General features: G+C 32.9%; 1 protein-coding gene across 3 annotated transcripts in view; it reads right to left on the bottom strand.

Moving 5' to 3' along the window:
* LOC140443957 (uncharacterized) overlaps window positions 1-27087 on the bottom strand; it is a 104300-nt gene that overhangs the window by 3827 nt on the left and 73386 nt on the right. For 2 of the 3 annotated variants that reach the window (XM_072535492.1, XM_072535490.1), the window contains one exon: window positions 18041-18870. In XM_072535492.1, the coding sequence (XP_072391593.1) occupies window positions 18458-18870 (413 nt within the window). In that variant the 3' untranslated portion in view covers window positions 18041-18457. Of the gene's footprint in view, window positions 1-18040; window positions 18871-27087 lie in introns of those variants that run through there. The other variant, XM_072535491.1, reaches the window with a different exon arrangement.

Below are 27087 nucleotides of genomic sequence, written 5' to 3'. Positions count from 1 at the left end.
TTATAAAGCAAATTACTGAGAAATCACTAGAGTATAATAGACCAGCATTTCTGTGTCTGATTGACCTAAAGAAAGCGTTTGACAGAGTAAGAGTCAAAGATGTAATCCATCTTCTGTATAATAGAGAAGTTCACCTAAATATTATAAAAACTATCGAAAACATCTACCAAAATAACAAAATGGAAGTCAGAATAGATGGACAACTTACAGAACCCATAGAAATAGGCAGCGGAATAAGACAAGGGGATCCATTGAGCCCCATGCTCTTTAATTTGATCATGGATGAAATCATCAAAAGCGTTAACAAAGGAAGATAGTCTGCAAAGACTGGTCTACAGATTTAACATAAGAGCAAAATAATTTAATATGACAATCTCATCTCAGAAAACTAAAACAATAGTAGTCAGCAAAGAACCAACCAAATGTAAAAAAATAGAAATTGATAGCATCAGTATTGAACAAGTAATGGAAATAAAATACCTGGGAATTACACTGTCTAGCTATGAAGACCTGCACAAAGAAGTGAGAGTTCAAGTACAAATAGCAAATAGACTGGCAGGATGCCTTAATAACAGTATATGGCGAAACAGACACACTAACACTGAGATGAAGTCAAGAATTTATAAAACCAGTGTAAGACTAATAATGACATATGCCTCAGAAACAAGACCCGACACAGCCACAACGCAAAAGCTACTGGAAACTGCAGAGATGAGAGTACTGAGAAGAATTACAGGAAATACGCTGAGAGATTGAAAGAGAAGTGAAGATATTAGAAGAAAATGTAACGTAGTGTATAAATGAATGGACACAAAATAGAAAAAAAAAATGGAATAACCACATAAGCAGAATGGAGGAGACCTGTGTCGTCAAAATAACAAGAGATAAGTAAGCAATCGACAGAAGTATCGGACGACCGCGCAAAAGATGGAGTGACAACCTTCCATAGAGGTATTAATCTGCCAATGAACAAGCAGAATTGCTTATAAAGAGGGAGAAGAAGAAGAAGAAAGAAATAATATTGGATTTATCTCATAAATTAATAGGTTCTTTATAAACCTTCTACGGGCTCCCACCGGTCGCGCCATTCTGCGCTGCACCTCTCTGTGCCGAACAGCACAGAGCAGAACTACATAGAGCGCCGCAAATTTGCGCGTGTGGTTTGTCGATAAGCAAATAAGTTTTTATTTACGTGCACGATGGAAACAAAATTAGCAAGTACTGCTGTTACAGTAATTAACCATTTTTGCAAGAAAAACGAAAAATCCGGAGGAGACGTCGTTATTAGGTTAGGCTCGCTCAGTTTACAAAGATAACAAAAACGTAATTTTTGTTTTAGCCTCTTCTACAGACCAACCTATATTGTGTGCACATTATACCCACGCGTCATGTTTCTTATTTTTTATATGATGGTTATTGCTTTTTGGATCCCACAATTCTAGTTTGTCTCTGATGCTTTAACTTCTTTTTTCACTCAAAATTCATCCCAAAAATAGAACAAAAACACAATCATAAGTGAAAATGTTCTTCGATCCCAAGAACCGTTCCAACTGAACGCGCAATTTTCTTTGATGTACCGACAACTAACGGATAACGTTCATTCTTGTTCGAACTTTCACGACGCTGCGCAATTTGCCTTCTCTCAAGTCCATGCCACGCATCAACGAACCAAAACGAACAGCGCAGCGCGGCCAATAGGGCTCCGACTTAATAGTAATAATTAATCAATTCTACGGGCACTGCAAAAGCTTCGAAGGACTTCTAGTTTCTTGAATTTTAATTTGTACTTCCTTGATCTCTTTTGATTTAGTTCGACTTTATATAAAATTTGTGGATATTTTTTTTCTTCCTTTTAATTTTAAGTAGATTAAATTAAGATCAAATAACACATGAAAATCACAAATATCAAGAGAAACTCTTCTCATTTTACGAATGTAAAGATAATGGACCACGCAATGCATTCATAAAAATTGTAACTTAAAATATACAAAGAAGATTTCTTGATGCATTGCAAAAAAGCATGAAAAGAAAGAAATACATACAACAATTACCACTTTCAATACTCTCTAAACAACTAATATCTTTTTGTGCAAAAAACACATCAACAGTGGAAACAGAACCCATTTTTAGTACTGGGTTAACTTAATATTTCCAAATCGTGGATGAAAAACAACCAAATAAAATCTACAAACTAAATATACTTTAAGATTCCTATATCAGATAGTTATACCAAACAAGACTAATCAATCTTCTAACCCAAATAGCAACAACCGAAAAAAGTAACGACGAATTCAATAAAATAAAGGAAAATGTACATAAAATAGTTTAGAAGTTCTAGAAAACGAAAAAAGAACTATTAGTAGAAAATATGTATAGAATATCTAAAGTAAAATATTTAAAAATGAATTTAGCAAAATTGTTAAATATACTGCGACATCGTATGTAGTAGAGTTAATTTAATCGACAATCAGTCTTATACAAATATTTTCGTTGAGCATTTTCGGATATTGTAATGCCGGCCCTTGCGCGACCGTTCAAGATTGCGATGGAAAATACATGGTCAACAATGGACTACCCAAGTCTGACGTCACAATCGGCGGGGATTTTATAAACCTTTCCAAACATTTCTAATTTGTGTATATTTGTCCCACAAAACGTTGGAAATATAGGTTTTTTTAATTGTTTGAAGAATAAATAAGGACTTTGGGTTATGAACATTCATTCTGTGCAATTAGTGTTGTCTGCTGTTAGTGACTTTGTGAGGTAAGGATATCAAAGTATTAAGATATTTACTATGAATGTTCATATTTTAAGATTGTGTTATTGTTTGATTAAAACTTTAATTATTTTTTTACTGTATTTCAAGGTAAGTACTTTGTTGTTGTTTTTATTAGGGTTATTTCAAAATAAATCAATAAATCATTGAATTTATTTACGTTACAAAATATTTAAAGGAATGTTTTATTCTTTTTTCGTTGCCAGTGATTTTATCCTGTAAAAGACTAAATATATTCGTTTTCTCGTAGTTTAAGTTGTAATATAACATTCTGTGGAAACCCTTTTATCAAATTGCCATAATGAGTGTTTAAAAAAATGTTTTTTGAATGTAGTAATTGTTAAAATCTAAATGACCTGACGACGGATCTGTCGTCTTTGTAACGACGCAAGCATAGCTTGGCGACAGCTTGTCGCTAAGGGAAGATAAGTAAGAAGTCCCGTTACTTCTTAACGGAAAGATGGTAAAACCAACCCTCCTCCGGCAAACGGCAAAAGCATTCTGTTTCAATTCATCGAAGTAACAACATGTAGTATAATATTATAATATTAATATATTTGTAATATTTTTTATTTTCATTACAAACAATTAAGTTTTTTCATATTATAACGTTTACATAGAAGTATTAAATAGTTTAATTTACGGTCTTGTGTTCCTTACTAAAACCACGGGAAGTCCAAATAATATTTAGCAACAAGTAACTGGAAGAATTCAAGATTTCCGTTTTCCACTGAACAGTTACACAATATACTGGTCCTTCGATTTGGATGCTTGCTGCTTTGGAAATACGAAATATCAAAGGTTAGTGCTTTTCCTTTTACCTTTATTTCATTTTTTACATTTTCACATGAGATTTACATTTGATTTGTTTCAATTCGGTGGAAAACTACTTCTATCTTAATTGTTTGTTATTACTCACTATTTTGTACAACATACGAAACATTTATTTGATTATTTTACTTGGTGTAAACGCGGTGGTGTACTATTACAGGGTTTTATTCCTTATTTTACATTTAAAAATAACTAATTTGATTTGTTTTTAAATAATTTCTGCATTCTTACACTACATCACTGAACATATATATTTTTACGTCCTATTTGGATGTATTTACTATAATTTGCTATAATTTACACTTTTGGGTTCTATAACCAATACGGTTCGTCATTTGCGTAATCGTAATCACACCTTATCGTCATTTCTACATCCTTTCTGGATATATTTGACATATTTTCTTAATTTACAACTTCTGGGTACTATTTACCAACCGATTCGGCTTTCCAACGATTCGGGCACGCTTTATAACTAAATAAAGCTACATCTAAATCACTTTAATCATTTACACATTTTCTGTGCTATTTTATTACAGCAATTTTATTATTTTATATTTTTTAAGCACAAAAAATTTACATTTAGTTACATTTTCATTTAACACACAAGTTATAATACTTAACATTGTACCTTACTTATTTTACATTTAATAAATTTACTTGTCACTATGGCTGAAGCTGCTGATAATGCTAAAATTAAACGCACTTCAATTAAGGGCACTTTAACTCGTTTCTCGAATTATTTTAACTCTGTCAAAGAGTTACCTGCAACTGAAATTAACTTTAGGGATTTACAGTTACGCCTTGAGAAAGTTGAGAAGCTCTATGACGATTTTGATAATGTTCAATCAATTATTGAGGCTGCTGACCCAAACTATACTACAAATGCATCCACTATTCATGACAAGGAACGAGCATCTTTTGAAAATCCATTCTTTTCTATCACTGGCCTAGCTAGAGAACTTCTTGCCAAACTTTCGACTCCTCCTGCTGGTCAGATATTCCAATCATCTACACCTTCCACAAGTGAAGGTAACATTTCTCAACAAAATATACGTTTACCTACCATTAATTTACCTTCGTTTGAAGGCGACTACGACACCTGGTTATTTTTTCGAGACACTTTCAACTCTATCATCCACACAAATTCCGAACTTTCGAACATACAAAAATTTCACTATTTGAGACTATCCTTAAAGGGCATTGCTGCAGATACAATACGCAATTTAGATATTTCTGATGCAACATATGCCACAGCATGGTCACTTTTAAGGGAAAGGTTTGAAAATAAACCACTTCTGGTTAATAACCACATCAAAAAGCTCTTCAATTTACCCAACATTTCTAGAAACTCACATAATGATTTGCGAGCCTTATTAGACGGTTTACAACGACATCTACGATCTCTTGAATCTTTACAAATAGACATTACAGGTTGGGATCCTCTTATTATCTACTTAGTCACTACAAAATTGGACAACACATCTCACCGCGAATGGGAACAATCGTTGAAAGATAACGCTACAAATTTACCCACATTAAATGAGCTCACAGAATTCTTAAAAGGAAAATGTAGAGTTCTGGAATCTCTTAATAATCACGATGATAAACTCCGCACCAAAGCAAAATCTTTTGTATCTACGAACAATAACAGCAACACTTTAAATTGTTCATTATGTTCACAAAATCATCTTATTTATTCGTGTCCTAATTTTAGCAAATTACAGCCAACCTCTCGCTTAAACGAAGCAAAACGTTTAAAACTTTGCATCAATTGTTTACGTTCTGGACATCCTACTAAAAACTGCAAATCTTCTGGCTGTCGCAAATGTGGCAAACCTCATCATACGCTTTTGCATTTTCATAATTCTATTCAGAACACTCCAAATTTGGAAGCATCATCTTCTCAAACACCTTCTAATCAAACTACAAACTCCTTAACAACTCACAACCATTTTGCTAGTTCGTCGCAAATTTTACTGTCTACTGTTTTAATTAAGGTCTTTGACTCCAAAGGTAACATGCATGAAGCTCGTGCACTGTTGGACAGTGGTTCGGAAAGTAATTTTATTACTCAACGGTTACTTAATACTTTAAAATTACCCACAACTGCAATTGATTTTTCTGTCTATGGCATAAATCAAACAAATTCTGTGGTTCATCTTAAAACTTCTCTTACCTTCAAATCAAATACAATCAACTTTACACGTACAATTTCTTGTTTAGTGATGCCTGAAATAACTGGAAGACTGCCTTCAGTCACACTAAACAGGGAATCTCTAAACATTCCCTCTAATGTTACATTAGCCGATCCACACTTTAACGTTTCGTCTCCTATAGACATTTTAATCGGTGCAGACACATTTTGGGATCTCTTATGCGTTGGTCAAATTAAGCTATCACATGGTCAACCAACTTTACACAAAACCAAGCTTGGCTGGATTGTATCTGGTCCTATACCTTTTCTTTCTCGTAACAAAACAAATTGTCACTTTTCTAGCAACAGAAATCTCGAAAATCAGTTACAGAAATTCTGGGAACTTGAAGAATTTCCAAGAACCAAGTTCTTTTCTGAAGAAGAACTTCAATGTGAGAAACACTTTAAAGAAACTACTTCCTTTGATTCTACAGGCAGATTCATTGTCTCTCTTCCTTTAAAGTTACCTCTATCAAATCTTGGTAATTCAGAGATTTCAGCTACCAAACGTTTTTTCTCTTTGGAAAAGAAATTAAACTCTAACCCAACTTTGAAAGCAGATTACATTCAATTCATCAGTGAATACTCATCATTAAATCATATGTCTAAACTTCCTCCAAATTTAGTATCTCATCCAGACTTCTTTCTTCCTCATCATTGCGTTTACAAAGGTAACAAGATTCGTGTCGTATTTGACGGATCTGCTAAAACTGACACTGGCTTTTCGTTGAACGATATACTTATGGTAGGTCCTACACTACAAGACGATCTTTTTACTATTATTTTACGTTTTCGAAAACACAAATTTGCTTTAACTGCTGATATCGTTAAAATGTATCGACAAATTCTTATAAAGGAAAATCAGCGTTGTTTACAAAAAATATTGTGGCGATCTGATCCAAATTCATCTATTGAGACTTATACTCTAAATACTGTGACTTATGGCACTGCTTCCGCCAGCTTTTTAGCAACGCGATGTGTGCAAGAAGTAGCTCACATTTACTCTGACCAATTTCCTGATATTTCGTCTATCATTTTACGCGATTTTTACGTGGACGATCTCCATACCGGTGCTTCCACCTTAGACGAACTTAAACGTATTCAATCTTTAACCACTGAATTACTTTCAAAACATGGCTTTCATTTAAGTAAATGGAAATCAAATTCAACCGAATTAAAAATCGATAATATAGATAACACTCCTTTGGACATAGGTTCCAATGAAACTGTCAAAACATTGGGTCTCTTTTGGAATCCCAAATTAGACGTTTTCTTCTTTAATGTTCAACCTACTGCAAACAATTCTAGGATTACTAAGAGACACATTCTTTCTGCAATTTCGAAGATATTTGATCCTCTTGGTCTCTTAGCAGCAGTTACAATAACCGCTAAGATCATTCTACAAGACTTATGGCGTCTAAAAATTTCCTGGGATGAAGTTGTACCCATGGATATTCATACAAAATGGTCAAATTATCAATCCCAATTAGTCAATCTTAATAAATTACAATTCCCTAGATATATTACTGTTTCAAATTTTACATCCATACAATTACATGGATTTTCCGATGCGTCTACTGCAGCATATGGTGCTTGTATTTTTATTCGTTCCTTAGATGCTCAAGGAAATATAAGTTGTTATTTACTCTGTGCCAAAACCAGGGTAGCTCCTTTGAAACATATTCTTACAGTTCCCCGACTTGAACTTTCTGGAGCCCTACTCTTATCTGAATTGGTGGACAAAGTAAAGCAATCACTACAAATTAATTTTGATGAAATTGTTTATTGGTGTGATTCCAACATTGTTCTAGCATGGATCAATACATCTCCCAACTTGTTAAAACCTTTCGTTGCGAACAGGATTTCACAGATTCAATCGTTGACTAATTCTAATTCCTGGAGATATATAAACACACAGGAAAATCCTGCAGATTTATTATCACGTGGTATTTCACCTACGGCACTACAAAATTCCGATCTATGGTTTCATGGCCCTCCATGGCTTTTATTATCTGAAAATTTATGGCCTCATCAACCCTTCAAACAGGTTAAAATTCCTGAACTTCGATCTTCTGTTAATCTATCCGTAAGAATTTGCATGAATCTCGACATTATTTACAAAATTTCTTCCTTAACTAAATTACAACGAATTGTAGCCTACATATTACGTTTCTGCAAAAATTCCAGGCTAACCATGCCAGAAAGAACCTTCACCAATTTAACATGTGAAGAAATTGCCTGTTCTCTGATTTGTCTTATTCGCATTGTGCAAAATCAGTCTTTTTCTGATGATTTCACACATCTCAAAAAGCATGGCAAGGTCGATCATAAAAGCAAACTTCTCACCCTGAATCCTTTTCTTGATCAAGATGACATAATTCGAGTTGGTGGAAGAATTCACAACGCTGACATCTCATACGAGAGAAAGCATCCCATCGTAATTCCACAAAAACATCATTTTACAGACATACTTGTACGGCATGAACACATGAAATTACAGCATGCTGGTCCACAGCTACTTTTATCTTCCTTGCGAGAGAAATATTGGCCTCTCAATGGACGCTATGTCGTTAGAAAGGTTGTGAGAAACTGCATCACATGTTTCAAGGCAGCTCCAAAACTCGAAACTTATTTAATGGGTAATCTACCTTCTTCACGTCTTACTCCTTCACGACCCTTTACCCACTCGGGACTTGATTATGCTGGACCTTTTCTTTTAAAGGACCGTCTTACGAGGAACTACAAGACTATTAAGGGTTATGTAGCACTTTTTATTTGTCTGGCCACAAAGGCTATACACTTGGAGGTTGTGAGTAGTCTGACTACGGAATGCTTTATAGCAGCTTTAAGACGCTTTACTTCTCGACGGGGTAAATGCGCTTCTATTCTTTCCGATAACGGGAGCACATTTAAAGGTGCCAACAATGAACTTTCCAACTTTCTCAAAACTAACAATTCTGCCATACATGACAGACTCTCTTCTGAGGGTATCGATTGGAAATTCATTCCGCCGCGTTCACCTCATTTTGGTGGTATCTGGGAAGCAGGGGTAAAATCGGTAAAATACCATCTTAAACGAGTAATTAGCAATACGGTTCTCTCCTATGAGGAGTTTTCCACTGTTATGATTCAAATTGAAGCAATTCTCAATTCCAGACCTCTTTTTCCTATGTCTAATGACCCCTCAGACCTACTTCCTCTCACACCTGCACATTTTCTGGTTGGATCACCTCTCACATCAGTTCCTGACCGCAATCTGTTAGATGTTATGGAAAACAGGTTGAGCAGATTTCAAAGGGTGCAGCAAATGGTGCAATGTTATTGGACACGATGGTCCAAAGAATACGTCTCTTCTCTTCAGCAACGCGTCAAGTGGAAGAAACAATGCAGTTCCCTTCTCAAGATTGGTTCCCTAGTACTTGTTAAAGAAGATGGACTGGAACCTCTTAGATGGACCTTAGGTAGAGTAACTGACATCCATGCCGGCAGTGACGGAATTGTGCGTAGTGTAACGCTAAAAACAAACTCTGGCGTATACAAACGTCCGGTTGTGAAGTTATGTGTACTACCGAACGAAAATCAACTTTAGTTTTTCATATTGACTTTTGGACATTATATATTTGAGTTTTTTGAACCCCCTTATGGCGTTCAAAGGGGGCGGCTTATGTTAAAATCTAAATGACCTGACGACGGATCTGTCGTCTTTGTAACGACGCAAGCATAGCTTGGCGACAGCTTGTCGCTAAGGGAAGATAAGTAAGAAGTCCCGTTACTTCTTAACGGAAAGATGGTAAAACCAACCCTCCTCCGGCAAACGGCAAAAGCATTCTGTTTCAATTCATCGAAGTAACAACATGTAGTATAATATTATAATATTAATATATTTGTAATATTTTTTATTTTCATTACAAACAATTAAGTTTTTTCATATTATAACGTTTACATAGAAGTATTAAATAGTTTAATTTACGGTCTTGTGTTCCTTACTAAAACCACGGGAAGTCCAAATAATATTTAGCAACAAGTAACTGGAAGAATTCAAGATTTCCGTTTTCCACTGAACAGTTACACAATAGTAATAGTTTTTGAGTTTATTTTTTAGATCTGGGCATATAATGGCTATTAAACATGTCTTGAAGATATCCAGTACTACTGAAGTTTTCAGTTATGGCAACAAAACTACTATTAACTACGAAAAATCGAATATCTTTAGTCTTTTACAGGATAAAATCACTGGCAACGAAAAAAGAATAAAACATTAATTCCTCACAAATTCACGAACAACAAATAATACCAATCGAACAGAATGAATGTTCATGACCAAAAGTCCTTATTTATTTTTCAAACAATTAAAAAAACCTATTTCCAACTTCTTATGGGACAAATACACACAAATTAGAAATGTTTGGAAATGTTTCTGAAATCCCCAACCATTTTGACGTCAGAGCTTAGGTAGTCGATTAATTTACTATAGTTTACCTATTTATAGCAGCTGCAGTAGCGCACCTAGAATTTGCCTCTGGGGGGGGGGGTCCGAAATTTTTTTTATGATGTTACCTCCTCCATCCACCTCCATGACAGTGTCGGAATAGGGTCCTGGGGGGGGGGTTTAACCTCCCAAACCTCCCCTACCCGCCCTGGGTGCGCCACTGAGCAGCTGTAAATCGACAAGAGTCTATGTGGATTTAGGACTGGCTTCGATGAAAGTTTCAGAACAATTGAATATGTGTATAAATAGTTAAATTAAAAGTAGATTTAATCTGAATTATAAATTTGTATTGTAAAGTCTGAAATATGTATTATATAAAAAAATATGTTGCAGTCTTAGTGTAAATAAATTAAAATAAGTTTTGGAAAATTGTACATAAATTAAAGTACTGTAATAAAAGAAATTAAAATAATTTTAATACCCTTATAATCACAGTGGCAGTGCATCTATAGGTCGTACAATTTTATTAATTTGTTGTTCATTAGAACTAGCCTAGAGAATTGATTGACATTTTTATTAATGATTTATACTAGATAAAATAAGAAGCTCCAAAATAGGAAGATATTTTTCTCCTCCTGTAACACATTTATTCGTTATTTTTCTTAATATTACATCCTAATTATTTCATTATCCTTAAAAAGTCAACAGTACGTGTAAAAAAGCGGACAGATATAAAAATTATAATTGTCAGTAATTGACATGTTCGAAGAAGCAGTGTTTTAAGCTAAAATTTTCGTTTTTTGATTCTTGTTGATTATACGATAAATTTACATTAAAAATATACAAGGCTCACTTGATAAAATACTCACATATACGAAAGAAACAAAAGAAAACATTTACCAAAATTGACTTTATGAATCCATGAAAAAATTGAAGTTATGGTATAAAAATAAGAATTTATATCAAACGTGTCAGTTTTAAATAACGGCGTCATTGTTTAAACATTGATATTATAGCAAAAATCACGGAGAATCAATATTTTTTTTTAATACTTCTTTCCTAATTAGAAGTTTTCAGTTTTGTTTTCTTGAAAGGTCATGAAAAAACAATTCATTTTCAAAAATATAACCCCTAAAATTAAGTATAAATAATGCCCTAATATGTTTATAAAGTTTTTTGTTAATAACTTTACCAGAAATGAAATGAATATGAAATAATGCCATTTCGATATTCGTTTAGCTGGTAATTTTTCACAAATTAAAAAAAAATTGTTCTAAAACCATTTGTGATAGATAGTCATTTGTTTTTCAGAAATTCACCATTTGTTTGAAATAGTTGAAAATAATTTATTTTGTTATTATAAATAACTATTTGGAAAAGTGCGAGTTTCAAATAATTCCAAATATGAAAAGTGGTGGAGAGAATGAACACGTCGCTTTCAAAAGAGAAATTGGAACTTCAAATTGAATTCGTCTGCAAATTTTACAATATATTTGGAAGTACTGGGCCAATTTTGATGTTTTTTTTTAATCTGTGCTATTTCGAGAAAATAATAGATAATAAATGCAGAGTCAGTTTTGTAGTGGCCTCACTTGAGAAACAGTTAGTGAGTAAAGCAGACGTTTGATTATAAAATGTGCACTGTGCACGTGGATTTAATAATAAACACCAACAAAACGAAGTATATGAAAATAAGCACGCAACCACAAATCCTACCACCACTTGTTATAGAAAACGACGTCATCGAAGCAGTGAACGAATTTGTATACCTGGGAGCGCTCCCTAACATTGAAAATAATACAACCGCAGAGATAAACTGCAGAATTTGCACGGTCAAAAGATGCAATTTTGCATCTGTTGGCGGAAAATTTGGTATACCAAGGAAATTGTTAAACTTAGTTCAAGCCACTATGACTCACACAGAAGCGCAAGTACGAGTCTAAAGTCAACTGACAGATTCCTTACCGATAACTAAAGGGCTAAAATTGGTAGAAGGACTAACTTCGACTCTGTTTAATATTTGTAGGAATATTCTAAAAACGTCTCTTAACTCAACAAATACCGTTGAAATACTTTAACACCTTTAAAAGAAATATATTGGGAAGGATATCGGGACCCATTTGGAACAATGGTGTGTGGAGAATAATGTTAAACCATGAGTTTTATTAATATTACAAAAAGCCGCAGAACATCTTATGACAACATCTAGCAGAACGCTTACTGGAACTATGGTGAGGAGTCTGCCAGTGAGAAGATTAATGAATAGGTGGTCAGACGAAGGGATCACCGATACTAGAAAAATGCTGAGGCGAATAATACTGGTGAAGGCCAGGACTTGATTTCGGATGTAGCGCCATTAGAGAGGGCGATAGCCTTTCACGGTGGTATGTTGTAGCGATATATTGGATTCCTATATTGCAGGCGTGGTCCGGAATTATTTCTTTTTGTAGTTTAATTTGGAAATCTCGGGCGAATATATAAGAAGTATATATTTATACGCGGTATAAATACCACGAATTTTCAAAAAATACGCTAAGTCAGAAATCAGATACAATTATTCCTGTTAAACCTGTGTAATAAATAATGAAGAAATCGATCTATCATTCTTGTAAATACTTTGACACTTATCAATATGGCATTACATATTTGTATGTATATTAAAGGTAATATTAAAGGTGCTATTAAATCAGTATAAACCAGACGAACTAGGTAAAAACACATAGTTGTGATGTACTGAGTTTTCGACTGCCTCTGTAGAGTCATCCTAATATCTCTACCATAATCTTTTTTTCTTTTTATGACCTTAATATGACTGAATTGTTATAACGGTATGTAATATGTATTTATTATTACATGTATTTAAACTACTTATGATAGTGTTGCACAACAAAAACTCTGGGAAGTTCTCGAGAAAACAAATATTAATGCAACCTTAATCAAGGCTGTTCAAGACCTCTACAACGACAACACAAGTAAAATAAAGAAAGGTCAGGAGGTATCCAAGGGTTTCACTATCAGCAAAGGACTCGAACAAGAATGCTGCGTGTCTCCTACTTTGTTTAAGATCTACTCGGAGCAAGCGATGAAGACGTAGAGAAGAAAATGCAGAAACATGGGAAATTCAGAAACTCTAAACGACGCAATATTATACACATTGAGTTTTGCAGATGACCAGATAGTGATGGCTCAAGACTATAAAGACCTCGATTATATAGCCCGTAAACTTATCGAAGAATACAAACTATGGAAGCTATAAGTAAATATCAAGAAAACTGAATACATGTGTATTGGGGGCATTCAACAAAATATAATCTTGGAAGAAATACAGCGAGAAATAAATCACTGTCAAAAATACTAATATTTAGGCATGCAAATAACCAACGATGGCAAATTAGACGAAGAAATTAAAGATAGAAATAACCAGGAAAGACAAGCTATTAGGCAATTACACAGTGTACTGTGGACAAAACAATCTCCAAACAAAACAAACACAAAATCTATAAGAGAATTATAAAAAGCATTGTTACATATGGAAGTGAGGTATGGCAACTGAAAGGAAAAAACTTAAAAGCATTAGAAGCAACAGAAACGGACTTCTGGAGAAGAGCGGCTTCCTAGAAGGAATCGATAAAGACTTAAGGGAGAGGGGAGTTGAAGAAAACCTCTGGAACCTCCGAGATAAACGGAGACTGGAAATCAGAAAACGGCGTAGAACGTTATAAACTGATTGATTGATTGATTTACACTACTAAGTTCATATCTCCCTTTGTTTCTTTAGTTTATGTGATCTTAAAATTATATGAATAAGACATAATCTTTGGTAGAACATATTACTCTTAAAACCGTATTTAAATAAATATTCCAAATAGATAATAAACAAGTTTTTATAGAAAATAAAACGAATGATATAAACATTGTGCCAGACTTTGTCTAGTTAATTTAAACAGAGTTATTTGTGGAAAGAAATAATGTTTTCTTTATTTTTCGCAATTTAAATGCAGCTTTATGAATGTTTGAATATAATAGTACGATCCAAATCTAAAAAATATGTTCTTAATGTATACAATTAACTGGAAAAATGACTTCTAAGTGTCAAAAGTACGATTACTAATAAAAATTAAACAATTAGTGGAAAGTTGGCTAAATGTATGTTTGCTAACTACTAAATTAAATAGTATTTTGTATGTTTTAAGATTTAATTTGTGTTATATATGGTCTCCATGAAACATTTGACATGATAAAGGAATTATAATAGTTTAAATATAGATCTAATATAGTACTGAGTGGAAACCTATAATATAAAAAAAATTATTACTGGAGATTTTTAGAAATTTAGTGATAACAGCATCTGACAAATATGGCTAAAAGATAAACACAGATTATAGAAAAATAAATGAACAAACAAAAGAAATAAATAAAATAAAGGTGGCTACACACATAACTTCAAGTTTGATTATTACAAACTAGTACAAGCTGTTAGAAATTTTCGTACTCGAGAAATTTTTTTACGATAAAAAAAACTCCAGTTTGCATTTCGATGGGCTTTATATTATGTGGAACATAAATATATTGTATAAAACTACTTCCAAAAATAAAATTACTTTTATAGCCGTCATATTATATCGACATGTCCATATTTAAGGAGATTAACTACTATATTAATATTAATACCAGTATTTATCAGATCTTCGCCAGGCCTTCACCTTTATTGTTTTTAACTTTTTTTTACTTCCTTTACCTTTTGTAAGCTTAGAGCTTGTTCGTGCATCTTGTAGATGGCTCAAGATTGAAATTTTGAATTAATTATGTAGCCAAAGTTTCCATGTGTTGTACCATCAATTCTGGTTTAGTCTATTGAAGTTCCCATTGAAGTGAAATAGCTCTTTTCTGCTTGTAATATTCAGTGTGATATTTAAAAAGTCGTAGTAAATTACAAACTAATTTGATTAACACTGTTAGTTGTTCTATCTTAGCTGCTTCGCAATATTTCAACATTTCATTTGGCAGAGTGGTATTTAACAACTTAATGCCTTTGTAGTTTTTTGGGTGTTTTTATCGTCTTTTTTAGTAGCGTTATTTGTGTCTATGTCTACAATATTCCGGTATATAATTCTGTTTTATAATTTTGTTAATTAAGGCTCTTCGGTCTGTAAGTTATTCTGTCAATGCTGCTCCTCAATATTTTAACATACGACGAAATACCCACATCTCAAAACTCTCTAAACATCATAAGGAGGCGATTCTTTATGTCCAAGCTTCCATCAGTCAGTTCAAGATTTCGGTGAGAAATTGCCGCAGTTTTAAGAAGGTATTTTGGGCCTATTTTATTCTACAAACGATTTCTTGCTCTGGACACAGCTATTATGGTTCTATAGAGATAATATGACAACATATATAATTGTTATATAAGCTATCACTCACGCTTAACATTTATGTGTATAAGCTCTCGGCACACTTGCCTATTAAATTCACTTGGTAGCGTTTTAATTTTTCTAGCCATTAAAATGTTTGTTAGTGTTGTACCAAGATGTGACTACATTATTACTGTTTTTTTATTACGTCTAAATACGCCATAATTAGGTTCCCATGTAATTAATTTTATCTGGGTGTGATTATGTTAAAAGAATGTAATTTTTCCCCTGAAAATGACTGCGTATTATAGACGCAAATGCATTTTCTTTCCCCCAAGCACCTAATAAAAAACGTCTATATTACCCTACATTAGTCTGGGAATAGGGTGTATAACACACAAATGCCCAGATTTCAATTCGTTCTTAGGTTTGTTGTTACGATGGTTCGTGAAGGTAAAATTAGTTTTTTTAAATACAGTTGTGTGATCAAGAACTTGGATTTAAGCCATAAGTATGAGCTCTTTGGCCACTTGAGCTGATTTTCCTTACAACTTCACCATAAAGCATCAATACAATTAAAATCTTGCATAAAAACCGTAAAGTAAAAGCAAAATTTGTACAAAAAAATATTAGATATGCTGTCAAATTTACAGTTACATGTGCAGCTACATGGGATAAGAAAGTATAAAACTTTGTTTCAAGCAAGCAAGTGTAATAGTAAACATAGACGTAAAATAGAAATGGCTTAGAAATTACAGTAAAACTTCTGTTAAAGTGTGCCTCTCTACAACGAAAACCTCTGCTGAACGGACGGCTGAACTGGAGAAGTCCATAACGATTCCTAACGCCTTCATTTGGATTCTGGCAGCGTGGAGAGACAACTTCAACCAAAACAATTGAAAATTGTTTCATTGGGTGCCGCTTTTTAAAAAAACGATAGTAATGGAGAAGAAACTAGGACCTGGAAGATGATTTGCCGTTGTCAACCTTTTGCGAAAGTCATAAAGTTGAAAATTTCTGAAACTACCTAAAGATTGATGCAGCCATATTGACGGAAAATCCTGAAGTAAACTTAGCTAGTTGTGTTAATGATTTTAAAGAAACCGAATAGGTGTCCAATGTTTCCGACAATGAGAGTGACAATGAAAAATACAATTATGTACAAACCAAAATGTATAATTAAAGATCAAGCAAATCGAAACCTCTTTTTTTATTTCGATTGATTAAGCGATAACTCTACACAACGGACAATTATTTTCCCCGTCGGAGTCCGTTATGGAGAAGTTTCACTGTATAAGCAGGATGAAGAATATTTTATAAATAACCTTAATAAATAAAATAACAAATATAAAAAATAGCTATCAGATCAAACAGAACATTATATTGATGGAAGATATCGCGAGTATTACAAAGGTAAGCAGCTTGAGGATATTACAGTAGCCAGAAAATTGGAGGCATTGCAAGGATTGTATGATATAAATACGGAAAAAGATAAAAAAGGGTGCATTTTTACAAAAAATAATTTTTACCTTAGATTTTAATGTTAATCGATATGTTCCACATAGTTATTTTACGTAATATATAATAATAACTGACTAAGGATTAAAAAAATCAAAATAACAAGCATTTTAGGAATGCTGCATAAATTAGATAAAATCTGTGACAGTCAACACGACGGATGACATGTGACAAGACTTATATATTAAGCGTCATCTGCTATGGAAACCAATTAGATCAGAATAGAAAATTTGTCGACATTTCAAAAGCATTTCTATTTGTCTTTACAATGTGACTTCCTGGGAAGGAATCATCATCATTGGTGCTACAGCCCTATAAAAGAGCCTCGACCTTCCCAAGTCTATTATGCCAGTCAGTTCTATCCATTGCCAACTGTTGCCAGTTTGCTGCGCCTATTTGTCTATCATCCTCATCTACACCATCCCTCCATCTGAGTTTTGGTCTACCCCTATTTCTACTTCCCACAGGTTGTGACATAAGGATTCTTCTTCTAGGAGGTTTGTTCTGCTGTGATCTTGCCAGATGTCCTGCCCATCTTAGTCTTCCTATTTTTATAAAGGATACTACGTCTTTACCACCAAATATATGTTTATATCTGTGATATATCTCGTAGTTGTACCTCCTTCTCCAAACACCATATTCACACATGCCACCAAATATTCTTCTCAGGATCCTTCGTTCAAATATAAGCAGGAGATTTTCATCTGCCTTGGAAATGGTCCATGTCTCCGACCCATATGTCAACACTGGTTGTATAAGGGTTTTGTATATGGTTATTTTTGTTGTTTGGCTTAAGTTTCTGCTTCTCATATGTCTACTCAGTCCAAAATAGCATTTGTTTGCTAGGATTATTCTTTGCTTGATTTCTTCTGTCATGACGTTCTCCTTGGTGATCAAGGAGCCTAAGTATGTGAAGGATATCCTTCCCAGGAATATTGCCCTATTTTTGCATCAACGTTACAAAGAATATCTTCTGTACCTAAATCTGTACAGTAGCTTTTCAGTACAAATATTTTTGTACCTTCTGTATTTAAACTGTGCTATAAGTTACCATTTATGAAGAGCCATTGATGAAAAGCGTCATGTACTTAAATTGTTATTGTCTTGAAAAGTGGTTTCTTCGTTGAATATCCAATAAAGGAACTAAAAACTAATCTGTACATCTTCTGTATATCATACAAATACAATAGCTTTTAAACATCGAAATTAAAATTGTTTTAAATATAGGATTTTTAATAAATATGATACTCTCACTAAATACCTCTGTTTAAAAATACATTTTAATCTAAATTCAAATTCTGGCAAAACCACCATATTGTCGTTGTTTTACTACAGTTCGTAATACTGCAATATATTAACTAAACACTCAATTGATACTCGTTGTTTACATTACTACTTTCACTACCTCTAACAGAGTTCACGTAATCATTCACCAACTCACTGTTCGCATTTTTCTCTCCTTTCAATCGTTCCAATTCACCAGATTTCTGCATAAGACTTATTTCGCTATACGAAGGCGGAAAGTCCGGAAATACATCTTCGTACGTCGGCGGGGGTACACCTAACGAAGTGGGAGAAATCCCTTTGGAAGTTTCACTAGAGTCCAAAATGCTAGGAGTGCTTCCTAAGTGCCTGTGCGTATTAAATAGATCAGCGCTGATCTCCATAAGTTCGAGTTCGGTGCGTAGGACGTTACGGTCCACAACCAGCATCCTGCCGTTGGGAAGGAGGATCACTGTTGGGGTGCAGGCCTCTTCTGTTCTTGTGCTACCTGTAAATATGAATATATGTTATAAGATATCTAAACTGCTTGAATACATTGGTTGTTGAAGTGTTGTTTTTTTCTACGTGTTTTTGTTTTGTTGGCATTTTTTATAGATGGTGTTTAACACAATATATTTGTTATTTTTCTTGCTAGCCTCTTCGAATCATTGGACATAATAGTAAGTAACAATAAAACACTGAAAACTTTGTTTTCAAACTTCCACAAAATTTATTTTAAATTCTTATCACTACAACTGTTTCGGCTGATTGCCTTTCTCAAGTGATCTGTTTTTGGTATGGGTTTACACTTTATAGTCTCTAATGAAATAGGTTGAGGAGGGGAGAACTGTTTGTCTCAAGCTGGTCATTCAGAATTATATCTGTGTTTTTTAATTTGTTGATTTCCATAGATTCTAACAAAGATAGCTTAAGGATTTTATTTTGAATGTGGAGAATTTTAAATTCGTCATTAAACAACGACAACAAGAGCCAACATAAAAAACACTTACACAGTGGTGCGTACAAACTTAAATGTGGCGACTGCCCAAAAACTTACATTGGTCAAACAGGTAGAAATTTTAATAAACGAATAGCAGAACATAAAAGGGCTTTCAATAATAGAAAAACAGATTCTACATACGCACTTCACCTTCTAGATCATAATCATTCTTTTAATGACGAATTTAAAATTCTTAGGTTAAGTTAAGGGAATATCTTGGACATCCGTGCAAAATAAATGATTTTAAATGTATTTAATTATCGTCTAAATTTAAACAGTGGTGAAAGTGTTAGAAGTTTAATCGATAAAGTAAGTGCTATGACAGGAGTAGGTTCTAGTACTATTTCTAAAATACGCAGAAAAGCTACGGAGAAAAAAGGCCCGTAAAAAAGTACGAAAACGTACCAAAAGTAGAGTGAACAGCAAAAAGTTCACTTACGACGCAGAAGTTCAAGACGTTCATAATTTTTTCTTTAAAAATTTAACACCTATATTGAACAAAGTTTTTGCAATGGTTAAAAAAGTCAAAGATTTAGCAAACATAACACGAACAACAATGTGAAGAATACTCCATGAAATGCACTTTGTATTTACAAACGAGTAGTAAAGTCGACCATGATGGAACGGTCCGATATTCTAAAATGGGGGCATCAGTATTTGCGTGAGATAAAAAAAATTTCGTTCAGTGGTTTATTTGTTTCCTAAGATATCAACATAGTGTTTCCTAAGAATGGAAGGACCTCTCAGTGACTTCAGCCAGGGATGCGTTTGTTAAGAGATTGTCAACAGACCTAAAATAGCCAACAAAATGAGATCCCCGATTTATTATAGTGCATGCAGGTAATGAACTGGGCTTTGTGGATGGCTGCTTTTTGGTTTTTAACTAAAAAAACTTAGCAAACTATCATGATGAGATGGATGGTTCTATATTTGAACTGGTTTAAGGAAAAGCTGAATCCTAATCTTCCAGAGAAAACTATTGTGGCGATGAACAACACCTCGTACCCATGGTACAATGAATACACAAGGTATGATATTGCGCATGACATTTGACAGCTGGCCCAGGTGTATGACGTAGTTAAGATCGCCTGAACCACCTCGAACCCATTATTACAGCTTAACGTACACATTAATTTTGAAATTGTGGTTAAAAAGTGATCTAATTTTTTTTTTAAATGTTTTGTTTTGGTTATAATTGAATAAAAAATATATTTTCAGTAGCAAAACCTTTACTTCTCTTAGAGATTCAGGCAAAATATTTATTTTTGTTTTCATACATATTTACTAATAATATAAGTACTCTTTTTGTATGCAAATCCCTTGAAATTTAAAATTTTTCTGCAGAAGAAATACTGTGAATAGGTAAATAGTAGTAGATTTGCTTATTCTGATTCACTGTCACTCACTTCCAAGCAGTTTTACTGAAATAAAAACAAAATAGAGTACAATAGAGAAAAATCTGTTTTACAATTCAATATGGTATTTTAGATGAGTTATAATGAAATTTAGTAAAATAAAAAATATACACATTACTATAACCTACCGATTATTATATGCAAAATTTACTTATCAAACAATATAATAATATGAAAATAAGACACAAATTAGTTCAAACGCAAAACACAATAAATATCGACTTCAGACGACTTTACACCGGCAAGACAGAAAGCTTGTATAAAAACAAAAGTTCAACAATAATATCGGTTATCAATGGTGACTATTGCAAATTGCAAGTTATGAGATAATAAATATATTTTAAAGTATCTTAATACTGACTGAGTCATATATTTTATAATAGAAAAATAATTTATATATATGCTTATATATGTGTCTTTATACAAATGGTGTTTAGTTACTATTTATTTATACTGTATAGTATATAGTAGTTATTTGCCATTGTATATCTGGTTTTGTATCTTTTTCAAAGTACGCTGTGCAATTGCTTGTTGCAATAGTGACAATGAAGATAAAATCTTTAGGTTTCATACATTTCCTAAAGATAGCGTGACCAGAAAACTGTGGATTGTATCTTGTTGTAGATAGGATAATTTTAATTGTAATACTGCAAGAATTTGTTATACACATTTTAAAACTGAAGATTACCAAAGAAATCTACAACAGGAACTTTTAAATTACGTTTCTAAAAAGGGTCTAAAACTCAAACCTGAGGCAGTACCTAGTCTTTATTTGCCTAAATCAACATCGGTTACCCTTTTAACCAACCAAAAGAAACGCGTACAAGGAGGCGAACAAAGAGAGTCCAAAAAGTATGTTGAGCAGCTTCTTACTACTTCTAGGTCAACGACGTAAGTCTAAATCTTTATTTTTATTAATTATTAGTCATGAAACCTTAATGGTTTTTTCATATCGATTTGTTAAGTAAGAAATTAGCCTCAGCCTGCTATGCAATTTGCAATAAGAACTGTTTCGGAGGAAATCAATTTAGCATCTTCCAAAATAACATATTTTTCTTTGTTAAATCATGTTATCATTATTAAAATATACAATGTTATGATCATTATAGACAATACCAAGATAATTTTATGTGTGAATATTACAAAAATGTCATTTTAAATGTTGTGCAATATTGTGTGCCCTCACTACACTCATATTCGATGGCCAGCTAGCTCATTCGATATAAATAAAGTTGACTTTGTCATTATTTATTTTGATTTTGTGTTTAGTTCAGTAGGTATATATACGTACAAATTTTGTGTACCTCCATTACCACTTTTCTGTATATTTTTAAACATCTGAAATATCGAACTCTGGAGTATAAGTTAATTAACCTGTACCTACGTGTAATAAAAGATAATTAAAACTTGTCTTATAAAGGATATCTATGTTTTATAAAGGATAAATATTATAATAACATAATTTTATTATCTCTTTATAATTACTATAATTAAATTAGCCAAATTATATAAAAAAAACTTAAAATTAAAAGTCTTTCCTATACAACTACATTCAAATGTTGCGGGAATAAGCGATCTTGACTACGTCATGCGCGAAAGCGAACCGATTTTGGAACATTATGTATCATACCTTGTGTATTCATTGTACCATGCCTCGTACCATTCGAGGAGAGAAGTGATTCCGACACAAGCGTTTAAGTCACGTTTAAGAATATAAAATATATATTCTTGCTTTATCTTGCTGTTTTAAAAACTTTTGTTGTTTTACTTATTTTAAATTTTATATGTATATTACATAACATACTTAGTTGTAAATTGCCGTAATTACTTTCATGACTGAATTCATTTGCCAAATAACATAAATATTGTATTAGTAAACGAAACATATGCTATAATTTAGCAGCAAAATATTGAGTTTGGCGTTAAAATCGCTTAATTTGACAGTGAAATCACTTAAGACAAATAATTTTAATAAATATAAAAGACCTCGTGTAAAAATAGCGACGCTATGAAAATAAGAGGTGTTATTATCCTCATTGCTTTAGTATTTTTGATTTATACAGTGGTCGTATCAATAAAGCATCTCCCACCAGTGTAACGTTATAAACCTCACATGTTTGTTACTTTTCTTTAAATAATTATTATAAGTATATATTATATTATATATAAGTATTTTGTTCTACTATTTATCTTCTAAAAATAGTTGGCGCTCCACTCTTCTATTTAGTAAATATTCTGTTAATCTATAAATAAGACAAAGCTACGACTTTAATGTAGAAATATGATTATTATTAAAATTTGGTTTAATTACAATAAATAATTTTAGGTTAGTAGATAATGGTTGAACCTCTCTAAATCCGCGATCGTCGATGAAAGCCGGCAACTCAAGAATTCAGTTGTTTTGCTATCGAAGTTAACAGGACATGAGTCACATAAACACATTGTAAATATTTACATAAACATTTTATCGAAGCAGTGAACATATATTTTAGTGTTGTGAGCAATATGGAAAGCGAGAGCAGTCAAATTAAACGATACTCAAATTTTTCGATGGGAGAAAAAACTATTACATACACGTGTCTTGTAGACTTCATGAATAGTATGTTCGTCAACGATATAGATACTCTGTGTAGTGATTTGACTAAAGTGTTGACGAGAACTGTATACTGTATACAGAATTCTAAAAATTTTTAAACAAAGTGAAGGCAAATCGGATAATGTATCTCTTGAAAATATTGAAACCAGAGTTAGAAAACGTATCCAGCTTGAAGATGACACCAAATACACTATTCAGAGAAAATTCAACGCTTTCTTTTTCGGAACGAAATCCCATCCTTAAAAGAAAGTTGAAGTCGAAATAAATTCCGATGATTAAAAACCCAAAATACACGACGTATTTTATTGCTAACATTAGGGCAAATGGACCTCAAATATATGAAAAGAAGCTGGAACAGTCTCCTCATAGAAAAAGATGAAATTATCTTATGGCGGAGACATTACTTACAAAAAATCCGGGAGTATCGTCGTGAAGTGCGAAAAGTGTAATATTTAGATGAAACATGTCTGAATCAAGCTCATACTGTCTTGTCAACTCTGTCAAGATGTAGCAAGATTTTGAAATTAAAAGTCGTCGACAAGCCTTCATTGAAGGGTTTTCAACAGGTTTAAAAACACCAGTGGGTAAAGGATGGATGCTCATAATAATACACATAGGTAGCGATTCAGGTTTTTTGGACAACAGCTTGTTACTATTTGAATCCAAGAAAACCAACGATTACTATAAGGAAGTGGACGCTCATAGATTCAACGGTTGGTTTTCAAAAGTGAATACGGCGGATCGCTTAGACGCTTAGCAAATGTGTAGAATGTAGCATTCTTTCATTTCGCCAGTTTGCTAATGTGTGTTTTTTTCAATTTTTTTTAATTTTTTTTTTATTTTTTTTTTTTTTTTAGTTTGATGGCCTTGGCCGAGCCAATAATGTGTGTTCATATGTGCATTTTGCACATAAACACTTATTCTTCTTATTATTGTTCTTATTTACAACCCTACGATGTATTACTACAATAGGTAATAAGAAATATATGTTATTTTTAATTCATTTGTAAATTAATTTATATTTTCTCGTAGGAAAAATGAATAAAATACTAAAGAGAAGAAAAATTAGTGAGGAAAACCGCGAATTTAATGAAAAGTGGACTTTTGATTATTTTAATTACAATAAAGCACTATGCTTAATTTGCCAGTAATCTATAAGCGTATTTAAAGAAAACATATAATTTGTGTCGTCACTACGAACAGAAATTTGTAAAATCAATAATTTGTATTTTTTCCAACACCTATTTATGCGAACCAGAGATATGTAAGACTGCTCTCTTACATATATCTGATGCGAACATACATTTTCATAAAATGAAAATATAGAACGTGGTTGACAAACGAAAATTTACAAAACTTGTTGAGGATTTTAGTATGCTAAACACTGCCGAACAACGAATTATCAAACAATCTTCAAGAAAAAAAGCTTATTGAATTTTAATGAATGGTAAAATGAATGATAAACTATTTTCCTTAATATTTTATATACATATTTGATATTTACATATTTATATATTTTAGGTATATAGGTACCTATACATATTTATACATATCTAATTGGAATTGTAGTTTCTTTTTCCTTAAGAATTGTAAAATTTTTGTTTTCTGGTATTATTGTCATGTGAATGAAAAATAAATTTTTTCTATATTTAGTTTTAATAAAATTTATACTCATATATGATATAAAAGCACAATTTGTTACATTTGAATGTGCGGCGACCCGCATAAAAAAATTTATTTTGAAAATTGCCAGCCGCCGCCGTCCCTAACAGGTTGTCGACCCCTGATCTAGGTGATCTAGGTGATAGTTACACTGGTGTACATTGGTTGAGGTACCTATTGTTACAAAAGTTTTGGTGGAATTCAGTGACATAATCATTAAAAATGTCGGATAGACGCAATTATATAGGATAATTTGAAATAGGATCATAATGTGGTATATATTATCTTATTTAGAAGCTAATTTTAAGTTTATTTAACTACTTAGATCATAAAATTTAATCCGAAAACCACAAAATATCCATTTAAGTAATATCAATTAGTTAAACAATATTTTCCGAACTATGAAACTTAAATTATTAAGTTTTTGGGCAATTGAAGTTAAAAATCCTTCGACTTCTGTAGTGGTACTTAAGCAAACAATTTTTACTCGATTTTCCAGTAAAAACACTATTAAAACAATAGAGAAAAAGAGAAACAACTAAAAATATTTAGGTATAATAATGATCCATATTTGAAATAGTGTCTTAAACAGATAATATACGAACATTCGCGAGTATTTTTATACAGACTGGCAAATAATCAAACAAACATTTTCGACTGTTAAATACCAGACCTAATTATACCAAGATTCTAATTTTAGTTAGCTCATTGTTATGCTTAAAACAAATAAAAAACATTACTAAGATTTCATAGGAAAGCGTTCAAAGGTCCTATTTTTATCTATGCAGTTGAAATTAGTAATATTATGTTCTCATCACTCGACGATTTGATGTCGGCTTATAAAAGCTTCCTTGCTGTGTTTACTGTTGTTATTTTTCGGCGTGTCAGCCTCTAGATTAAAGTCATGTAACAGTTGAGTTATCCCTGCATTCACTAAAAAAAGCTTTTAATCTTAGTTACATATAATGGCGTGTACGTGAAGAGAATACATTAAATTTTATACATATGAAACATTTTACACTGAAATTTTATTCTTTATTTCCTAAATTCCACATATTATGACAAAAGCACGTTACCATGCCCATTTTATGGACGTAGTGCAGAAAAACTGACTGTTTAACGTTCCACCAAACCTATAAATTACTCGTATCACGATTATTGGTGCTGAGTCATTATGTTTTCGTCGGTATTGATAACAGCAAAAAATCGACAGAGTTCTAATAGGCTAAACTAGATACTAGTCGACGAAAACCACCTTTTTGTAGGTATCCAATTAAAACATTAGTACAGTTCAATGGGTGGATCGAATAATGTACCTATAAATAAATGTCATTGTAATGTACCTATAAATAAAAAAACATAGAAAATGTAATAATAATTTATGATACTTTACCATAACAAATTTATATAAAAGAAATCTAACGAAGGCACTCTAATATGCTCCATTGACCTATGAATGACTTTGAGTTTTACTATTATTTCTTTCTTTAGTGTCCAAGTTTTGCAGCCATATGTCATTATTGGTAGTATAACTACGCTGATCGAATACTCTTCGGTATTTTCAGCTATTTTTCAGCACTAATACAAGATGGAGGTACGAGACTTTGCGTAGACGTAGATTATCAACGTTTAAACGCTGTAACTACAAATGACTCTTATGAACAATTTATTACACGTCGGATGAAACATGACAATGCAACGCCTAAGATACGCAAAAGAAATATGCTGATCGACGTTTCAAGGAACCCAGTCCATTCAAGGTGATTTAGTATGAGCCAAAACAACCACTCCCCGTAACAGGTTGAAAGGTCAGACAGCTAAATTCTACCGGAAGAGAGATGGACCCTATAGAATCAAGCGAGTGGTATTGCCTGTGAGTTACGAGCTTTGTGGAGTAGACACCACTAGTGCTCTTGCTTACACACGCTAATCTCAATGCTGAAGCTCGCACGCCCGTAGTGCAAAGGCGAAGACGAGGACGCCTAGAAAGAAACCTGCATCTTCTGCTTCACTCTTCTAACAAGTTCGATGCCCGGAGGGAGGGGGGGGGGG

Source organism: Diabrotica undecimpunctata, chromosome 6 (genome assembly GCF_040954645.1).
Source record: "Diabrotica undecimpunctata isolate CICGRU chromosome 6, icDiaUnde3, whole genome shotgun sequence".
In the NCBI taxonomy this organism is placed as follows: domain Eukaryota; kingdom Metazoa; phylum Arthropoda; class Insecta; order Coleoptera; family Chrysomelidae; genus Diabrotica; species Diabrotica undecimpunctata.
This window is presented reverse-complemented; position numbering and strand designations above follow the sequence as displayed.